This window comes from Sus scrofa, chromosome 15, assembly GCF_054392235.1.
Source record: "Sus scrofa isolate SSC_HxYL_T2T_F1_AM1 chromosome 15, Sscrofa_HxYL_maternal_Yorkshire_Landrace_v2.0, whole genome shotgun sequence".
NCBI lineage: Eukaryota > Metazoa > Chordata > Mammalia > Artiodactyla > Suidae > Sus > Sus scrofa.
In genome coordinates this window covers 97587198-97605111 of record NC_139397.1, presented here as the reverse complement: position 1 = coordinate 97605111, position 17914 = coordinate 97587198, and the positions used below count along the sequence as shown (strand labels likewise).

The following is a 17914-nucleotide window of genomic DNA, read 5'->3' as shown; positions in this document are numbered from 1 at the left end:
ATTCTTACTCATTTGGAAAGGTTCTCTCCAAGATCAGTCACTAAGCTACCAGTAGCTTTACCAAGTTACAAGCTTTTTATTAAACAGAACATGGCCCCTATTTTCCCTTCCTTCAATAATCTCTAAAATCCACATTTTTAGCTTTTACATTCTTTGGTTCTACCCCAAAAGTACTTGTTCTACAACAAGTTAATAAACCCTTGACTTGGTAGTTCCTGAAATGTTTTTCAAATCCTATCTCTCTCACACAGACCCATAAAAGACTACTTCAAGGATATCCTTCTGACTGACATGAATTTTTAAGGTGTAAGAAAGATGCTTTCCTCACATCTCATGTTAGAATTTTACTTTCTTACCCAGCAAAAGCACAATTTTGCAAATTCTAAAAGTTATCTGTCCCTATGTGGCAACAAGCAGAACTAAGAAACACAATATGGTAATAGAGAAGCACAAGATGAGAGAATATAAAAGAAAAAAAAAATCACAGAAGAGATTCCAGTTTAAAGAGTACAGAAGTATTTCTAGCCTTGCAAAGCAAATAAATGCAAATTATCATGCTCTGTCAACATATCAAAAGGGCCAAACAAATGGATGCCTTCATGGGAATTTGGCATTCAGGAAGAAGAACAAATACCCATATTTTCCATACTAATACTAGTATGACTTGTCTACCTCCAAACTTAATGTGACTACATCATGATAATACATAAAATGGCATTTATATAGCCCTTTATATGCTTTCTCATTTCACTCTTATAATAGTCTCTTCAAGTAAATACATTACTACTACTTTAATAATGATAAATTTAGAGCTCAAAGAGATTAAATTACTAATAAAAACAGAACAGTGCTTTCACTCTTTAGACACATGCAGTGTTACAAAACAAAGAAATTTAAAAACTAAACAGGAAGTTGCCAGGGGGATGCAGTAGGCAGAAAGGCCCATAAGTAGTTCTAGGCTAATCAAAAGAACAAGCATCAGGAGTTCCCATTGTGGAGCAGCGGAAATGAATCCGACTAGTAACCATGAGGATGCAGGTTCAATCCCTGGCCTCACTCAGTGGGTCGGGGATCCAGCGTTGTGGTGAGCTGTGGTGTAGGTCGCAGATGTGGCTTGGATCCCACACTGCTGTGGCTGGCAGCTATGGCTCCAATTAGATCCCTAGCCTGAGAATTTCCATATGCTGCAAGTGCAGCCCTAAAAAGCAAAAAAAAAAAAAAAAAAGCATCATGAATAGAAATATACAGAAATGCTGTTGTGCTGAGCTGAAGCATAACTGTTGTTTCAGGATCCAGCACCCAGTACACTTAACAAACCATAAAGACACCACATTATTTACAAAATTACCTAACTTTTATTTATGCTTTATATTCTAAGTTTTTTGTTTGTTTCTACAGTATACTGGAGTTGTATTCTTGAAAACCACACACATGTAAAAAAAGAGAGGCAATTATATAATACAGAATGTTCAATAAATTTTAAAGGGCTCAATTACTACTGCATCATTTACCTTAAGGTTCCCCTTCTCATGATCTGTCCTAATTTCCCTTTAGTCTCCATTCCAATTAATTTTATAACTTTTTAGAGAAGTCAAATGCTCGATTCAATCTTTATACATTTAATCTCCCAGTACTTATACAGAAAATTAATATCAAAAGAGCGAACAGAAAGAGCACCCCTTCTCAAGAAAACTTCCTTTTGGGCTGCTGCTATTTAACTAAGAGGACAAGATCATCAGTTAACTGTGATCCAGTATGGATCATAACTGTCCCATATGGAAGATACTAGCCATACGTGGTGTTTTGAATTTAAATTATTTGAAATTAACAAAATTTAAAATTCAGTTCCACAGTCATACTTGCCACATTTCAACCACTCAATAGCCACATGCGGCTTGTGGCTCCCTTACTGGACAGGGCAATACAGAACATTTCCATTGTCACAGGAAGATCTATGGGAAAGCAACGGGGATCTTCGTTTGGATCCTCCGTTCCACTCATTCCTATATTCCACATCCATTCATTTAATTAACAACTGACAAAATGGTTAAAGTGCTTTTTCTCTGGTGAAGAGAGATGCTGACAGAAAAAAAATGGCTATATGTATATGTATAACTGAATCACTTTGCTATACACCTGAAATGAACACAACATTGCAAATCCACTATACTTCAATAAAAAATAAAAACTAAAACAGAAACAGCTATATTGACTGTGCATATAATTTATAGTTCTTGACTACATATGTGATTTATAGTTTCAGTAAATGAAGGAAACCTTCTCTTACTCCAGGAGCTCAGACATTTGGCTTTTTAACGTCACGCTGTCCAGAGAGTGTAGAAGGCTCACTCATGGAAGAGTGTTCTACTTCTAACTGGCTCAGGACTACTGTAAAATCCTAGTGGCACAGTTCTAACAAGGTGGCAAGTGAAGTTTAGGAAAGCTTGCTAAGCAGAACAAACTGACACTTTTCCTCAGTTCACAAATTACACTTTTCCATTAATTAAAAAAATAGTTTTTTTTTTAAAGAATAAGGACAATTAAAAAAAACTCACCTGCATGTAGAAAGAGGAGCAAACTGAACACCCTTCTCTTTGCATTCCCTTGTTATTCTTTCTTTTACATTTCTACAGAGATCTACAACCCTAGAAAACATAATTAAATGTGATATTAAGCTCCAGTAAGTTACAAAAATTCTAATAATTGCTGGTATTGGCATACTTCAGGTCAGAAATTCTCTTCACTAAAAACTTTCATACTCATTCTTTCAAGAATAAACAAGAGCCTTGATCATTCAAACTGAGCCTTCCATTCATAACTTCAAGGGAGCAAAGTCCTTTCCCTTTTTGTTACAGGAAAGACAGAAGTCAGAGGAGTATGCTTAAGTCTTCTGAATGCAGTTTCCAATACTAAGGAAAATCTAATTTCAAAATAAATTTAATTGCAAGATTTTAAAAGCTTTTTAAAAAGCGCTAAAGAAAATGTTAATGAAAATTCAATTCTGGGCTTTAGAAATACCAATCTATATCCACATCTAAAATGTTTTCTTTAATTTAAAAATAATTTAGGAGTCCTCCCTTTGACACAGTGGGCTAATTATCTGGCTTGTCTCTTTGGAGTCCCAGGTTTTATCCCTGGCCTGGCACAATGTTAGAGATCTGGCGTTGCTGAAGCTGTGGTGTAGGCTGCAGCTCTGGCTAGAATTTGATCCTTGGCCTGGAAACTTCCATATGTTGCGGGGGGGGGGGGGGGGGGCAGATGAAGAAGAAAAACAAAAATTAATAAACAATTATAGCATTATACCAAATGTTCAAAACCCTATTTTCGAGCCCTTATAAGGTAAAGTCCTGCTCAACAATGACACTGGACAAGAATGACGTGTCAAGTTACACTGGAGTGTTTAACACTAAAAGTTAATGAAAACAGACAAGTGAGGTACAGATCTTAAAGGGGAGGGAAGATTGATAATATTTAACAATATTAATCTAGTTAATGTGAGCTATATAACATACTGTTAAAACTATTTTGTTTCATCTGAAAATAAAACTATTAAAGTATATATTTTATACTATATTTTATACCATACCATATATCAATAAAACCATTTTATTCTCCAATAAATATCCTGGCTCAACTTGATAAGAACAGTAACACTTAAATGGATTATACTTTATTAAACACATTAAAGTTATCTATATTTCAAAGAACAAAAATATGATTAAAATATAAATATGAAAAAGGGTTTTAATGTTTTACTAGCATATCAATTTTTACTTTTATAAATATAGTGTCTGAAAGTTTTATAAATTCAGATTTTATAAGATAGCACTGAAATTCCTCTTTATTCTGTCAGAGCTATACAGGTAGACAAAATTTATCAGTGCTCTCTATGCCTTACTTATAAAATGGTAAGAATACATTTTTTTTAATCTCTCAAAGTATTTAGACTATTGAAAATTAATGTCTCTATTTAAATAACCCAAATTACAAAATAAATACTTTAAATATAAATAAAATCTACTAAGATTTAATATCTATCTACAGGGGTTAAGGAATACTACAAATTTATAAAAGTAACAAGTTCTTTATCATGACTCTAAAAAATGGAATTCAGGTACTACATAATAAGAATAATATACTTACCCAACTTATTAGCAAATTTAACACTACTGACCACTTCCTCCTTGAAAGAAATTTCCCTGGGTTCCTCTCACAGCACTAGTTTTCCTCTAAATCTTCTAGTTATTATTCCTCAGTCTCCTTCACTACTTTTATTTCTACAACTTACATGTATCCTTTGTTTTTATCCCTTAAATGCTGAGGTTCTCTGGACTTCTTAGGCCTTCCTCTCTTCATCCATTTATCTATAAGTTTATAAAACGCTCTTTTGGTTTTAATCACAAGTCTCAAGATGGGGTTTCTAAAATCTGTAAATCTCCAACTCAGACCTCCTAGACACCTATTTTTATGGGCTGCAGTCTTACACTATTCCAGAGTTCATTCACAGGACTCTATGCAGAATATTCACTGAGCACCTAACAGGTAGAGTCATTGCACTAGGGCCACTGAGGAATGCATACAAACTAGTAAGACCAATCATCCCTTAAGAGAGACTTCAGCATGAAAAGGCCAAGCAACCTAATAATGTGTAAGGGTTGAAGATCCTGATCCTATGGGCTGGTGATAAACATGGTTTCTACCTAGCTAAAGGTTTGAAACAGAAGGTAAGTTACTAAATGGTAGCAAGTAAAAAAAAATTCTTTTTTGGTCTTTTGAGGGCTGCACCTGCAGCATATGGAGATTCCCAGGCTAGGGGTCCAATCAGAGCTGTCGCCACCAGCCTACCAGAGCCACAGCAACGTGGGATCTGAGCTGCATCTGCTACCTACACCACAGCTCACAGCAACACCAGATCCTTAACCCACTGAGTGAGGCCAGAGATTGAACCTGCAACCTCATGGTTCCCAGTCGGATTTGTTTCTGCTGCACCACGATGGGAATTCCCAACAAGCAAATTTTATGTCAGAAATATAGTGGCTTTCCCTTAATTTTATTTTAAAACTTAGGTCAAAGACAATGTTTTAAATCATAACAAACCAAGTATGTAACCCAGTATAAAACAGTAAGTCAAAAAATATGTAAGAATATACAAAGAAAGGATAAAAGAAAAATGAAACAATAGTGCCTGATTAGCTTTCAGTGTTGGAAGAATTAAAAGACAAAATGGTAATCATCAGTTAGTAGTAATTTGATGACAAGGAAATTCATAAAACTGAAGAAGTAACATTACACTAAACCACTTTCCCCAGCAAGAAAGGTATTAAAGACTAAAATGATTTTTGAGACAACTATGAATAGCTCCCAAACCATATCTGCTATTCAAAAATATCAGATATTGGTGTTCCCATCATGGATCAGCAGTTAACCAACCCGACTAGTATCCACGAGGACACATGTTCAATTCCTGGCCTCGCTCAGTGGGTTAAGGATCCAGCATTGCCGTGAACTGTGGTGTAGGCCATAGATGTGGCTCAGACCTGGTGTTGCTGTGGCCGTGGTGTAAGCCTGCAGCTGCAGCTCCAAATTGACCCCTGGCCCAGAAACTTCCATATGCCATGGGTGGAGTCCTAAGAGAGACAAAAAAAAGTATCAGATGTTGATGAGTTGATAATTCTTTTTATTTATAAGATTTATTCTCCATAGCAAAACATCATCAAAAATTAAATGCTGTGAATAATACATATTATAAATGTGATTATTATCTTATACTGCATGGAATATGAACATCAATGCACCAAAAGTCATAACCCATAGTAAATGAAGACAATGTAGAAAAGTAAAAAATGTTTTCAGGGGAGAAAAAAAAAGAGGTTAGGGTAGAACAATAATGTTACGATAAATGTTACAGATTTAAAACAGTAAATTTTATAAAGAAAAAGTAAAATGTAAGGTATACCAGAATAAAAATGTACTAACAATCTCAAGAATTTTTTACTACAGAAGAATAACTCCACAAGTCTATTTTTAATAAAGCCACTTCACATTTCCTAATTAGTTTTTATTATTAATTCTCTAACCAATATTTTCATGAATATATGAGTAATTATAAAAACAGAAATTATATATATATATTAAATCACTTAAATTCAAGTTAAGATCTTGCTTTTTTTTTTTTCTCTCGTCTTTTTCCTTTTTTCTAGGGCCGCACCTGCGGCATATGGAGCTTCCCAGGCTAGGGGTCTAATTGGAGCTGTAGCCGCTGGCCTATGCCGCAGCCACAGAAATGCCAGATCCAAGCCACGTTTGCACCCTACACCATAGCTCACAGCAATGCCAGATCCTTAACCACAGAGCAAAGCCAGGGATCGAGCCTGCAACCTCATGTTCCTAGTCGGATTGGTTAACCACTGAACCACGACAGGAACTCCATTAAGATCTTGCTTAATAGTGCATATACAAATATCAAAAGCTAAATGGTAAATTACAAAAGAAGGTTCTATTTTGCGTGAACTTTTTAAGCATATTAATCACTTAATGTAAATCAAAGCTAAGTAAAGTCATAAAGTAACATTTAATGTTCAGTAAAATTCTTTAAAATATAAACTTCAATAATACCTTCCTGCTACAGAACATGGACATTTCTGTCTAAGACCAAAAAAATGGTTGCAAATATGACATTCTGATGAAGATATTAATTTAAATAAAAGTGATTACCTTGTTGCAATATTTCCTTACGAAATTTTGAAAGTTTACATAATCACACACAAAGATTACTTCAGCAATCTATATAGCATATTTTAATAATATCAGGGATTTTATTTCATTTTACCTGTCCCAAGGAGCAGAAGTCTCAAAAGACTCTCCTAAAACATAGTATTCCAAACCCAAGTCCTGTTAAAACACATACACAAAAATCAAGAAATTAGAACAGATACGGAAGTAGTATTAATATCATTGTTAGTATTTCCTGTTGCTAATTAACCTCCCAGGTACTTTACTATCTACCTCAAGAGAGCACGAGAAAGTGGCCCCAAGTGTGAGATATAACCTCTAGGAGGATAGGAACTCTGTGTAGTTTCCCTCTGTGCCTTTGGCACCAGGCAGAGTGCCTGACACATGGAAGGATCTCAAATATTTCTCCAATGAATGCAGTTTCTATCCAGGAACCATCTATGTACATGCAGAGAATACCAGCAGAATCAATTTTTAGTGGTCTAAATAGCAAATTAATCAATACCAAAAAGTGATCATCAGAATAAAGGAGCAGGGAGGTTGGGAAGTTGGAGGGAAGGGGACCTAAGGAAAAGACAGCTCCTTAAAATCAACTTTTCTTTAATTAAAAAGAAATAGAATATGTAATGCCTCTCTGTACTGATTAAACAGAACATCTGGAACCACCTCTGCTATGAAAATATATTTCATGGAGTTCCTGTCATGCCTCAGTGGTTAACAAACCCAACTAGTATCCATGAGGGATGCGGGTTTGATCCCTCGCCTTGCTCAGTGGGTTAAGGATATGGCGTTGCCGTGAGCTGTGGTGTTGGTCACAGATGTGGCTCAGCTTCTGTGTTGCTGTGGCTGTGACACAGGCTGGCAGCTGTAGCTCTGTTCAACCCCTAGCCTGGGAACCTCCATATGCTGTGAGCATGGCCCTGAAAAGACAAAAGACAAAAAAAAAAAAAAAAAAGAAAATATATTTCATAGGATACAAAATATAATGCTTACCTTACAGGTAACTTATAATACTAAATTTTTTATCCAGAGAAATTTTAATAAATTTTATTGGTGTATAGGTGACTCACAATGTTGTATTGGTTTCAGGTGCACAGCAAAGTAAATCAGCCATACGTATACATATATTTCCATTCTCTTTCAGATTCTTTCCCCATAGAGTATTTTATTTTTATACCAAAACTGGAAAGAACAATTCACAAGCCGCCACAGAAGTTCAAAGATATGAAAGGAAATTTTATAAGATAAAAAATCCTGGATTCAAGCATAATATATGCTAAATTACAGTAGGTTAAAATTTAAGAAAATGAAGAAAATCATTTTATTTACTAAAAGTAAGAAAAAGTATTGTCTGCAACATAAACTGACAAGGGAAATATGAGATAACTTACTCGAATGTATGCAATGACATAGGTCAGCAAATAACCTCTCTGTCCATTATCTTCTCCAGCTGCCAATCCACTGTAATTAAAGAATGAACTGTCAATATACTTCAAATAAACTATTAAAAAATATATATCATATACCAAAGAGCTATCAAGTGAATAGACTTGGATAACAAAAACATTTTTAATATTCAGTTTGTTAAAATTAATTTAAAATTCTTATATTCACCAAACTAGTATGGTGATATGAACTCAACTAATTCCACTAATATTGCCAAAAGAACAAAGAATTAGCCATAAGAAACAAGTTTAAATAAATGTAATCTTTGAAAGCAGAACAAGATACTTAAAATATTCTTATTTTAGTCATTATATTCTTATCCATGTATTTATGTTTTACTATAGTCTTATTCATATATAAAGATTTGCATTGATTGACTAGGATCTTCTAATCACCAAGAAGTTTCTTGAGTACTTGAACACCTGGTATTTGGAATATTAGACATTACATTTATTTTATGGGATTTATGACTTAAATGATAGACAAAGCATTTCTTACACAGATATATTAAACTTTATGTAGCAACATATAGACAAGAACAAGAGCAAGAGGTAAGGTCATCCATATCAACTGGAAAGTAGTTTTATTCACAGAAACTTTATTTGGTGATCTAGTTAGGATTAACCCCATAGAACATATAATTCAGTTCAAGTACTCTGCTTTGTAAAAAAGTCATTCTTTTAAAAGACTCAATTATTGATTTCCACCACCTTCATTAGAGTTTTTAATTTTGCTTTTTTCCTTCATCAGGCAGAAATTAATTTTAGTCAACTAAATAAAACTTACCCCAAACTTCAAAGAACCCACTAAAACTCCTTCAATAAAAACACATAAAAAGAAAAGTATCTTTCCCTGTGCCTCTCTTGGATCACGACTGAGGGTTAACTTTTGTGTCCCTCTTCTCAGTACCCTAACTGTACCTCCTTGGTCTCAGGATACTAAGCCCTTAATTGTGGTATTTCCTAAGACTCAGGTTCTGAATCTCTGTGATTTGAGCCTCTTTTCATTTCTCTTAGTTAAAGCCTTTCTTCCTTCAATGTTTTGCTTGAATTTGGAAGTAAGTAAATGATACAATGTATATGAACCCCCATTCTATACAAACACTGTAAGGCAATTTTAAGCTAGGACATATGGGCTAAATCAGATTCCCTGACTTAGTATTATAGTTGGATATACAAGAGTTAGTGTTATCCAGAAGAGTGACAATTACTTGATAGGAGGAGCTCTAGTCTAGAACTACTTGGCACAGGGTATAATGAAATGAAGGGATTTGTTTGTTACTAGAATGTTCATGAGCAAAGCAAACAACTTAGGTCAAGCAGCTAAGATTGGAAACTTAAGAAAAAAACAGAAGCCAATTCTGGGTTAGATGTGTACTGGATGTGAGGCTGGAGTAAGGAGACAAAGTTCCAAACAATAATAAAACTAGCCAGAAAATTGCTATGGCAAGTACTTGGAGAAAAATAGATGAACACATACCTCAGGGAGATATGAAACAGAGTCAAACACTGAGTCACAGAGAGAAAAAAACCTTACCGGTCTAGGAAATAAGAGTTAATGCTAAGCCTACCACTGGTATAAGGAAAGGAAAGGAGAGTGAAGACTAGGAAAGGATGCAAGAGGCCACTGCTGGGAATTTTGAGAAGGTACATTCTGAGTATGTACCTGGTGAGAAGTAACAGGTATGAACATTTAGTAGGCCTGTCTCTCTTATCAGGCCTACTGACATAAAATACATCATCTTGATATATCAGGATAAGAAAAAGTCCAACCAACTCTGTAGTCCTAGGTCAAGCCATTTTTCTTTAGACCCTTTTCTAAAAGGGAAAAAAAAGATCTGTTCCACTTTGGAATCTAGTGTGACAAACCACACAGAAACAGGCATTTTCTTACCTAAGGCAGGAAAAAATGGGTGTCCATTCTAAATTCATACCCCTCCCCCCAAAGAAGAAAAGTCATTCTCGGTTTGCTTTTCTGAATCACAGTTTTCCTGCAAATTTAGATTTTTGGAACCTCTCTTTTATTTATTTATTTATTTTTTTTTAGCTTTCAGAACTATCTAGTCTTATGGCTAGAATTACTTTAGCATATAATATGTAAACAACAGTAGGGCTTAAAAATCAAATGCTTTGTAATGTGCCATTTTTGCAGCCACTCCAAAAAACTATACTTAAATTCAGCTGCCATATGTCAAGGTAGCAACATCCATCTCCTTCCTCCTGTTCCCTCTACAAATTTCAAGTATCAATTAACCATGTTCTTAAACCAATTTAAAGCTATTTCATGAGGAAGGACTGGGAAGATTACTGAAAGAGGAATGAGAGACACTCTTTTTATATAAAAGAGCCATCTGGTGAACCTAATCGCTCTCACGCTGAAGTACATTAAACAACTTAAGCACTTTAAAAATAACACTTAAAATATAATCCTTAAAAAATAACAATAACATACGAATACCTTAAGTTCAATGGTAAATATCAACACATATGTCATGATTGGTGACAATCATGCTTAGCTCTTAGAGAAGTTAAAGTACATTACTAGCAAATACAGATAAACAATCAAAGCATGATTATTCAACATTTGGTTATTATGTTCTGTTGGATCACATGTGCTCAAAGATATTTAACAGTGATTGAGTGGTAGTGGAAGTCAAAAAGGAAAAATGACCAAGATAACACAAAAATGTTCTCAAGTGTTGGGAATACTTCACGAAAAACATCAGTTTAATACTACAGAGATGGCAGAAACAGAAGATAAAAGAATAGAAAATAAATAATAATTAACAATGTTTTAATTTGAAATAAAATACCTGAGCTAAATTACCTTATGAAAACTTTATTAGAAAGAAACTTTAAAATAGTGCAGTCCTCCAACTAGTTATGCAGAAGAAGAAATGACTGAGGAGTGAGGGTTGGCAGAGTAGTGTCTTAAATAAAAAATATCTTTGGCAGTTCCCTGATGGCTTGGTGGGTTAAGGATCCAGTGTTGTCACTGTTATGGATTGACGCAGGTTCGATTCCTGGCCTGAGAACCTCCGCATGCTGTGGGTTCAGCCAAAAAAAAAAAAAAAAAAGAAAGAAAAATATCCTTGAATCTTTCAGTGGTTAGAAAAAAGAACTAGTGCCTAGAGAGAACTGGGGGGAAACTAAGACTTATGTTAGGAAACTACACAAAGATATACTCCCAAGTATTAAAAAATCTAAAGAGCCCCAAGTCATCTGCCTAATGTTAGGCTGGGGTTGTTCAACACAGATCTCTGCATCTAAAGGGAGGGAGTCAGATGAAAGAATATTAAGAAACTAATTACAGTATAACCAAGACATAGCAAATAATAATAACAAAAAAATGACACTCCAATTAGGCTTTAAGTTTTAATGCTTTGCCCTTGCTTTAAACCTCATTTATTATAACCTATTTTTAATGGATGAATTTGATACCAGTTTTGTTTAGTATAAGCAAATTGCTGAAATTAAATCAATAGTACTGTGGCCTCATTATCACTATCTAAAGAGACCTGGATTCACCTTAAGAAAGTTTCACTATTACTTTTAAGTTTTAAATGGCTGGTATTCAATGAAAAAAGCAAAACTGGCCTTACATGAAAAGCCAGTTCATGATGGTTGGTGGCTCAAATTAAAACTGACAAAATGGTTCTGATACATACTTTAAGATTAAAATACACTGTTTTAGTGCTGGAGGGGTTGTGGAGAAAAGGGAACCCTCCTGCACTGTTGGTGGGAATGTAAACTGGTACAGCCACTATGGAGAACAGTTTGGAGATACCTTAGAAATCTATACATAGAATTACCATATGACCCTGCAATCCCACTCTTGGGCATATATCCGGACAAAACTCTACTTAAAACAGACACATGCACCCGCATGTTCATTGCAGCACTATTCACAATAGCCAGGACATGGAAACAACCCAAATGTCCATCAACAGACGATTGGATTCGGAAGATGTGGTATATAGACACAATGGAATACTACACAGCCATAAAAAAGATTGCCATAATGTCATTTGCAGCAACATGGATGGAACTAGAGAATCTCATACTGAGTGAAATGAGTCAGAAAGACAAAGACAAATACCATATGATATCACTCATAACTGGAATCTAATATCCAGCACAAATGAACATCTCCACAGAAAAGAAAATCATGGACTTGGAAAATAGACTTGTGGCTGCCTGATGGGAGAGGGAGGGAGTGGGAGGGATCAGGAGCTTGGGCTTATCAGACACAACTTGGAATAGATTTACAAGGAGATCCTGCTGAGTTGCACTGAGAACTATGTCTAGATACTCACATTGCAACAGAACAAAGGGTGGGGGAAAAAATGCATACATGTAAGGATAACTTGATCCCCTTGCTGTACAGTGGGAAAAAAATAAATAAAATAAATAAATAAATAAAACAAAATACACTGTTTTAAGAGTGACATAGTAATTAGGCATAAGTAAAGGGGAATAAAAGATGCCGGGGGGGGGGACATTCACTTTTATTCATCTTTTTAATAAACATTTAATCAAGAATCTAGTACATACCAAGCAGCAATGGTGATGCCCCAAAAGAGATAGGTCATGCCCTATAGAAATTATATGTGCATAAGGATAAAAGGCATTTTGTCATCATCCTATCCTAGTTAGAAATGTGGCACATTACTAACTAGTAATGATTGCTGGCTACTCTGAATTGAGGTTATAATTATAGATCCTACAAATTACAATGTGTGTATGTGTGTGTGGTGTGTGGAGGTGGAGGTGGAAGGTAATGAGGTTCAACTAAGCAAATTTAACCTTACATACAGTGATTAAAATAGTATAATATCCACTTCCCTATAAATGACTCAAAAATTTTGAAATCCCAAATAAATATTTAAATATATAAAGAAATAATTTTTAAAGTTTAGGCTCTAATATTTAAGGCTAAATAGATAAAAATATCTAAATATAAAAGGTTTCATTTAAATCTTGTTTGTTTCTCACTAATATTATGGGTTTTAAGAAAAAAGTTTTTAAATCAAACTATATATGTACTCCACATAGCTTAGAAATTAAAAAATAGGTTCATGTATGTTTTAAAAAATTCAGATAACCTGAAATCCAAGCCATCCAATCATTAAATGAAGCTTTATAGCACAATTACAAAAAAAGGTACTGTGGAGAAGAAAAAGTGAAATAATAATGAATTTCATCTTTTACTAAAGAAATTTATAATTCCACTTGACAATTTCAGAATAGAATAAAAATAAAACTGATTATTCTGCAATGCTCAAAACCAGTACAAAAGTAAAGTAAAAATTAAGCACAGGATTAGATCTTTTTCTAAGAATACTATACTTAGTAATTACATTACTAAGTTCAAAAAATCCTAAAAACAAATAGATGAACATTATATATGAGAAAAATACATAAAAATAAAGCATTCTAAGACACATGGCTTCAAATTAAGTATTCATTTGTTCTCACAAAGAACAGCAAAAAAAAGGGGGGGATTAAAAGTCAATATTTACAAAGAACCCAGATTAACGATAATGTATATATTTTAAGCTCTGAAATAAAAAACGGTGGTATCCAGAAAACTGTTTATGTATAAAAAGGAAAAGAAAAAAACACAGTCCTGATAAATAGGGTTTTTACTCTAGTCGTCATCAATCAATCTTATAATCCATCAAGCCGACAGACAGAAACCACCCAATCATTATTCAGTTGGTTATAGACGTGAAATGTTTTCTGTTTCTTTATACCAACATAAAACAGTAAGTGACAGGGGGTGGGGCAGAGATAATTTATCAACTACTTTTGATTAAACACAATTTCCTTTTAAAAACATACAGCATGTTTTATACATACGCTATTATCGTTAAATAGCAACACAACTATGAATTTTTCTTCAATTTCACTAAGCATAACATAGGCTAAACACTATTAAAATTAGCTTTAAGGAAAAAATACAATAAAAGATTCAATTAGTCACAAATATGATTAGACAATCAAGAGAAACATACCAATCTAGCTTTCTATAAACTTTAGAAGTAAACCAACATTTTAAGTTGACTATCATATATTACCACAAACTTAATATTAAAAAGAGTACATTAACAACAACTGCTTAAGAGATATCAGAATCTTAGCTTAACTTTCTTCTTCTTAGCATTATGAACTTAAAATCATACCCAAATTTTGCAGCAATGTCATACACTTGTTTTTCATGTTGAAGAACCTTCTCACGGTCCCCCTCAAACAGTAATGTAGCAACACTTAGCTGATTTGGATCGAATCCTTTAAACTACAAAGAAAAATTATTATTACAGATGTTTTAGCTGACAAAACAGTATCAAAATATATTTTTCTCTTTATTTCTTTTGATCTGAGCTCAAACACACCAGCTATTTAAAATATGGGCTTTGGATATTTGCATAGCAATAAGAAAAGCATGCTTAATGTACCTATTTAGATCATTACAATAGAATAGTACTATGGAAAAACACTTCATTTGGAAGTACGCCATGGTGTCGAATTGTAATGACATATTGGTATGGAAATACAAAAAATAACTTGTAACAATTACACCTGCACTAAAGAATCAAATAAAACTACCAAAATGATAAAACATAAAAAAGTAGCAGGATGGCAGGTGGATGAGAAAAAACCAACAGCATCCTTACATACCACTAATAACTAAGTATCAGAAATTCGCCAATTCTTGTTCAATTTAATATACTAGTTTATTCCAATTCTAATAAAAACCTCAATAAACTTCCTAAAATGATGAGTTTCTAAAAATTTCTTAGGATAATGAAATAACAGGTATATCATGGTGATAATAAGGAAAATTCTGAAAAATAAAAAGGAGAACTAGATCGATCTATAACAATTAAATCCATTTAATTTTCAAGAACAGAAGAATTAAAAAGAATATGAAACATTAAAATGGAGTCTAAGATAAATATATAAGATGTCAAACACAGCAAATCAATATAAGAAAAGCAGGGAGGAGTTCCCATCGTGGCGCAGTGGTTAACAAATCCAACTAGGAACCATGAGGTTGCGGGTTCGGTCCCTTCCCTTGCTCAGTGGGTTAAGGATCCGGTGTTGCCGTGAGCTGTGGTGTAGGCTGCAGACGCGGCTAGGATCCCGCGTTGCTGTGGCTCTGGCGTAGGCTGGTGGCTACAGCTCCGATTCAACCCCTAGCCTGGGAACCTCCATATGCCGCTGGAGTGGCCCAAGAAATGGCAAAAAGACAAAAAAAAAAAAAAAGAAAAGCAGGGATAGGTTAATAAATGGTGCTGTCACAACTAGTTAGCAATCAGGGGAGTAGGAGATGAAGATTAATTTAGCTCTTTATCTCATACTATAAAATTAAAATAAATTCAAACAATAATAAAGAAAATTTTAAAAAATCCTATTTAACAAAAGGTGAGAGAGAAGAAAGTGGTTCTATTCATATTTCTGGAGGAAGGCAGGCTTTTCTAAGCTTAGAAATAAGTAAATAATCATAGGAAGGATAAATAACAAACTTTTGCACCAAGAAAGAAAGGAAGGAAGGAAGGAAAGAAGAAACCTTATTAAAAAAGGAGTCATCTGACTGCAAAAATTATTTACAACATTTATGACAAAGGCATCTACGAATCCCATTATTCAAAAGGCACACTGTAAACTATATTAAAAAATAAATAAATAAAATAATGAAGCTTATACCCCTAGCAAAATAAACACAATAATCACATTCAACTAATTCACATACAAATTACACCTAGGTAACACAGGGAAATTGTCAGTCTCACTGGAGTTTTAAGAAACACCAACTAAAACACCTGGATTTTGTAAATTTAAAACGTAACGACAAAACAAAACAAAAAAAATCCCACATGCGATAGCAAGGATGCAACTGAAAAATGTCATATGTATAGTGCCATGAGTCAAAAGTTTTAAAAAAATTCATACTTATATTCCATTTCTAGATATATACTATCAAGGAAAAAATTCAAACTATACAAAAGGTTATATGTATGAAACTGTTCAACACTTATTTTTAAGAACTTCAAATCTGGGAAAGATTTTAAATTTTCTAAAAGTGAATGCATGATTGATTTACTTGATTCAATATTTATTCCAACATGAAAAATAACAACTATAAAATGTACACAACAACATGGAAAAACATAATAGGTTTGTGTGAGGAAGAAAAGGCAGGAAACAAAAATTAATATCCTAAGCATTAAAAAAATTCTTACCTTTGTAATATAAAACTTTTTTAATCCATCCAAAAATGATGTAAAAATAGAGGAAACCTGAGGTTTAAGAGCATGACCTAAGAAGAAAAAAGTTCATTTTTTAAATTAAAAGCAAATTTTATGTTTTCAGAAGAGCAAGAGGCTACTTTATTATCCTAAAAGAAAGTGAACATTTTCATGACTTTAGTTTTTAAAATCACCCTATATTATCATAGAACATATTGATATTATCTACATCTTATATCTTAGCTTGTCTTTCAAAAGTCACAAACAACTTTTTGTTTACAAAACTCCTTGGGTTTTTTAAAAACTCAAATTACTATAGGTAATTAATACTACACATAGTTCAGGTTACCTTTCAATGGTACAGTTTATACATAGTAAAATCACTTCATTAATTTATTTCATTAGGAACACCCACTGGTGGCTAGTTCTACTTTTATTTTGTTTAATTATGCAGAAATCATTCAGAACTATAACCAAATATGGAGTCAATGCCAAGTTTAAGGGTGTTTCTTAATTAATTCTTATTTCACCCAGAATTCTGGGCATAAAACTAGTAATTGTTTCCTTAATCACACCCAGAGAGTTAAAATTGCCAAAAAAAACATAAATGGTGTCTCAAAGTCTATTAAATTAACATCTTTGCCTGAGGATTGAGCTTAATTGAGTGAAAGTCTTTTACTGTGTTCTTGTTATTTTCAGAGTAGCAACTTTTTAACTCCCATGACTGTTACATTTAAGAGTCATGCATCTGGCCTTAGTACTATGACACCAATTCAGAAAAATGTGGCATCCCATTTATACAGAATTTTCATAAAGAAATTTTTTTATCTTTTTTTTTTCGGGCTGCACTTGTAGCATTATGGAAGTTCCCGGCCTAGGGGTTGAATCAGAGCTACAGCTGTCGGCCTACACCACAGTCACAGCAATGCTGGATCCTTAACACATAGAGCAAGGCCAGGGATTGAATCTGTATCCTCATGGATGCTAGTCAGGTTCATTTCCGCTGAGCCACAACAGGAACTCCAATTTTCATAAAGAATTCAAAGCCTCTGGTAAATCTAAAATTGTCTGGATTTTGTTTTTTTAAATGCAAGGTCCCTTCTTTAAAATAGGTATGAAGAGCAAACTAATTTTTTTGAAGGAGAGAGAGAGATTTCTGGGGGGAAAACTCACTTGCAGTCTTTTTTCCAATATTTTAAAAATTTTTTTATTTATTTATTTATAAATAAATTTTTTTTAACTGAAGAGTTTACTGCGTTTATTTTCTTCTGGAAATTATTTATTTATTTATTTATAAATAAATTTTTTTAACTAGAGTTTACTGCTTTTATTTTCTTCTGGAAATTTTATGAAAGACTTATATCTAAGTCTTTCATTCATTTTTTTTTAGCCATTCCTTCTTTTAAATGATTTTTATTTTTTCCATTATAGTTGGTTTACAGTGTCCTGTCAATTTTCTACTGTACAGCAAGGTGAGTAAGTCAC

At 33.6% G+C, this 17914-nt stretch overlaps 1 protein-coding gene across 4 annotated transcripts in view; it reads right to left on the bottom strand.

Annotated features, from left to right (window-relative positions):
- AGPS (alkylglycerone phosphate synthase) overlaps positions 1-17914 on the bottom strand; it is a 139497-nt gene that overhangs the window by 29026 nt on the left and 92557 nt on the right. For all 4 annotated transcript variants that reach the window (XR_014829806.1, XR_014829805.1, XR_014829807.1 and 1 more), the window contains exons 13-17: positions 16424-16500; positions 14363-14475; positions 8124-8193; positions 6830-6891; positions 2556-2645 (exon numbers count right to left, since the gene is read on the bottom strand). Coding sequence is in view for 1 of the 4 variants with exons in the window: in XM_021075128.2 (XP_020930787.1) it covers positions 2556-2645; positions 6830-6891; positions 8124-8193; positions 14363-14475; positions 16424-16500 (412 nt within the window). In the remaining 3 variants the exon portion in view is untranslated. The remainder of the gene's footprint in view (positions 1-2555; positions 2646-6829; positions 6892-8123; positions 8194-14362; positions 14476-16423; positions 16501-17914) is intronic.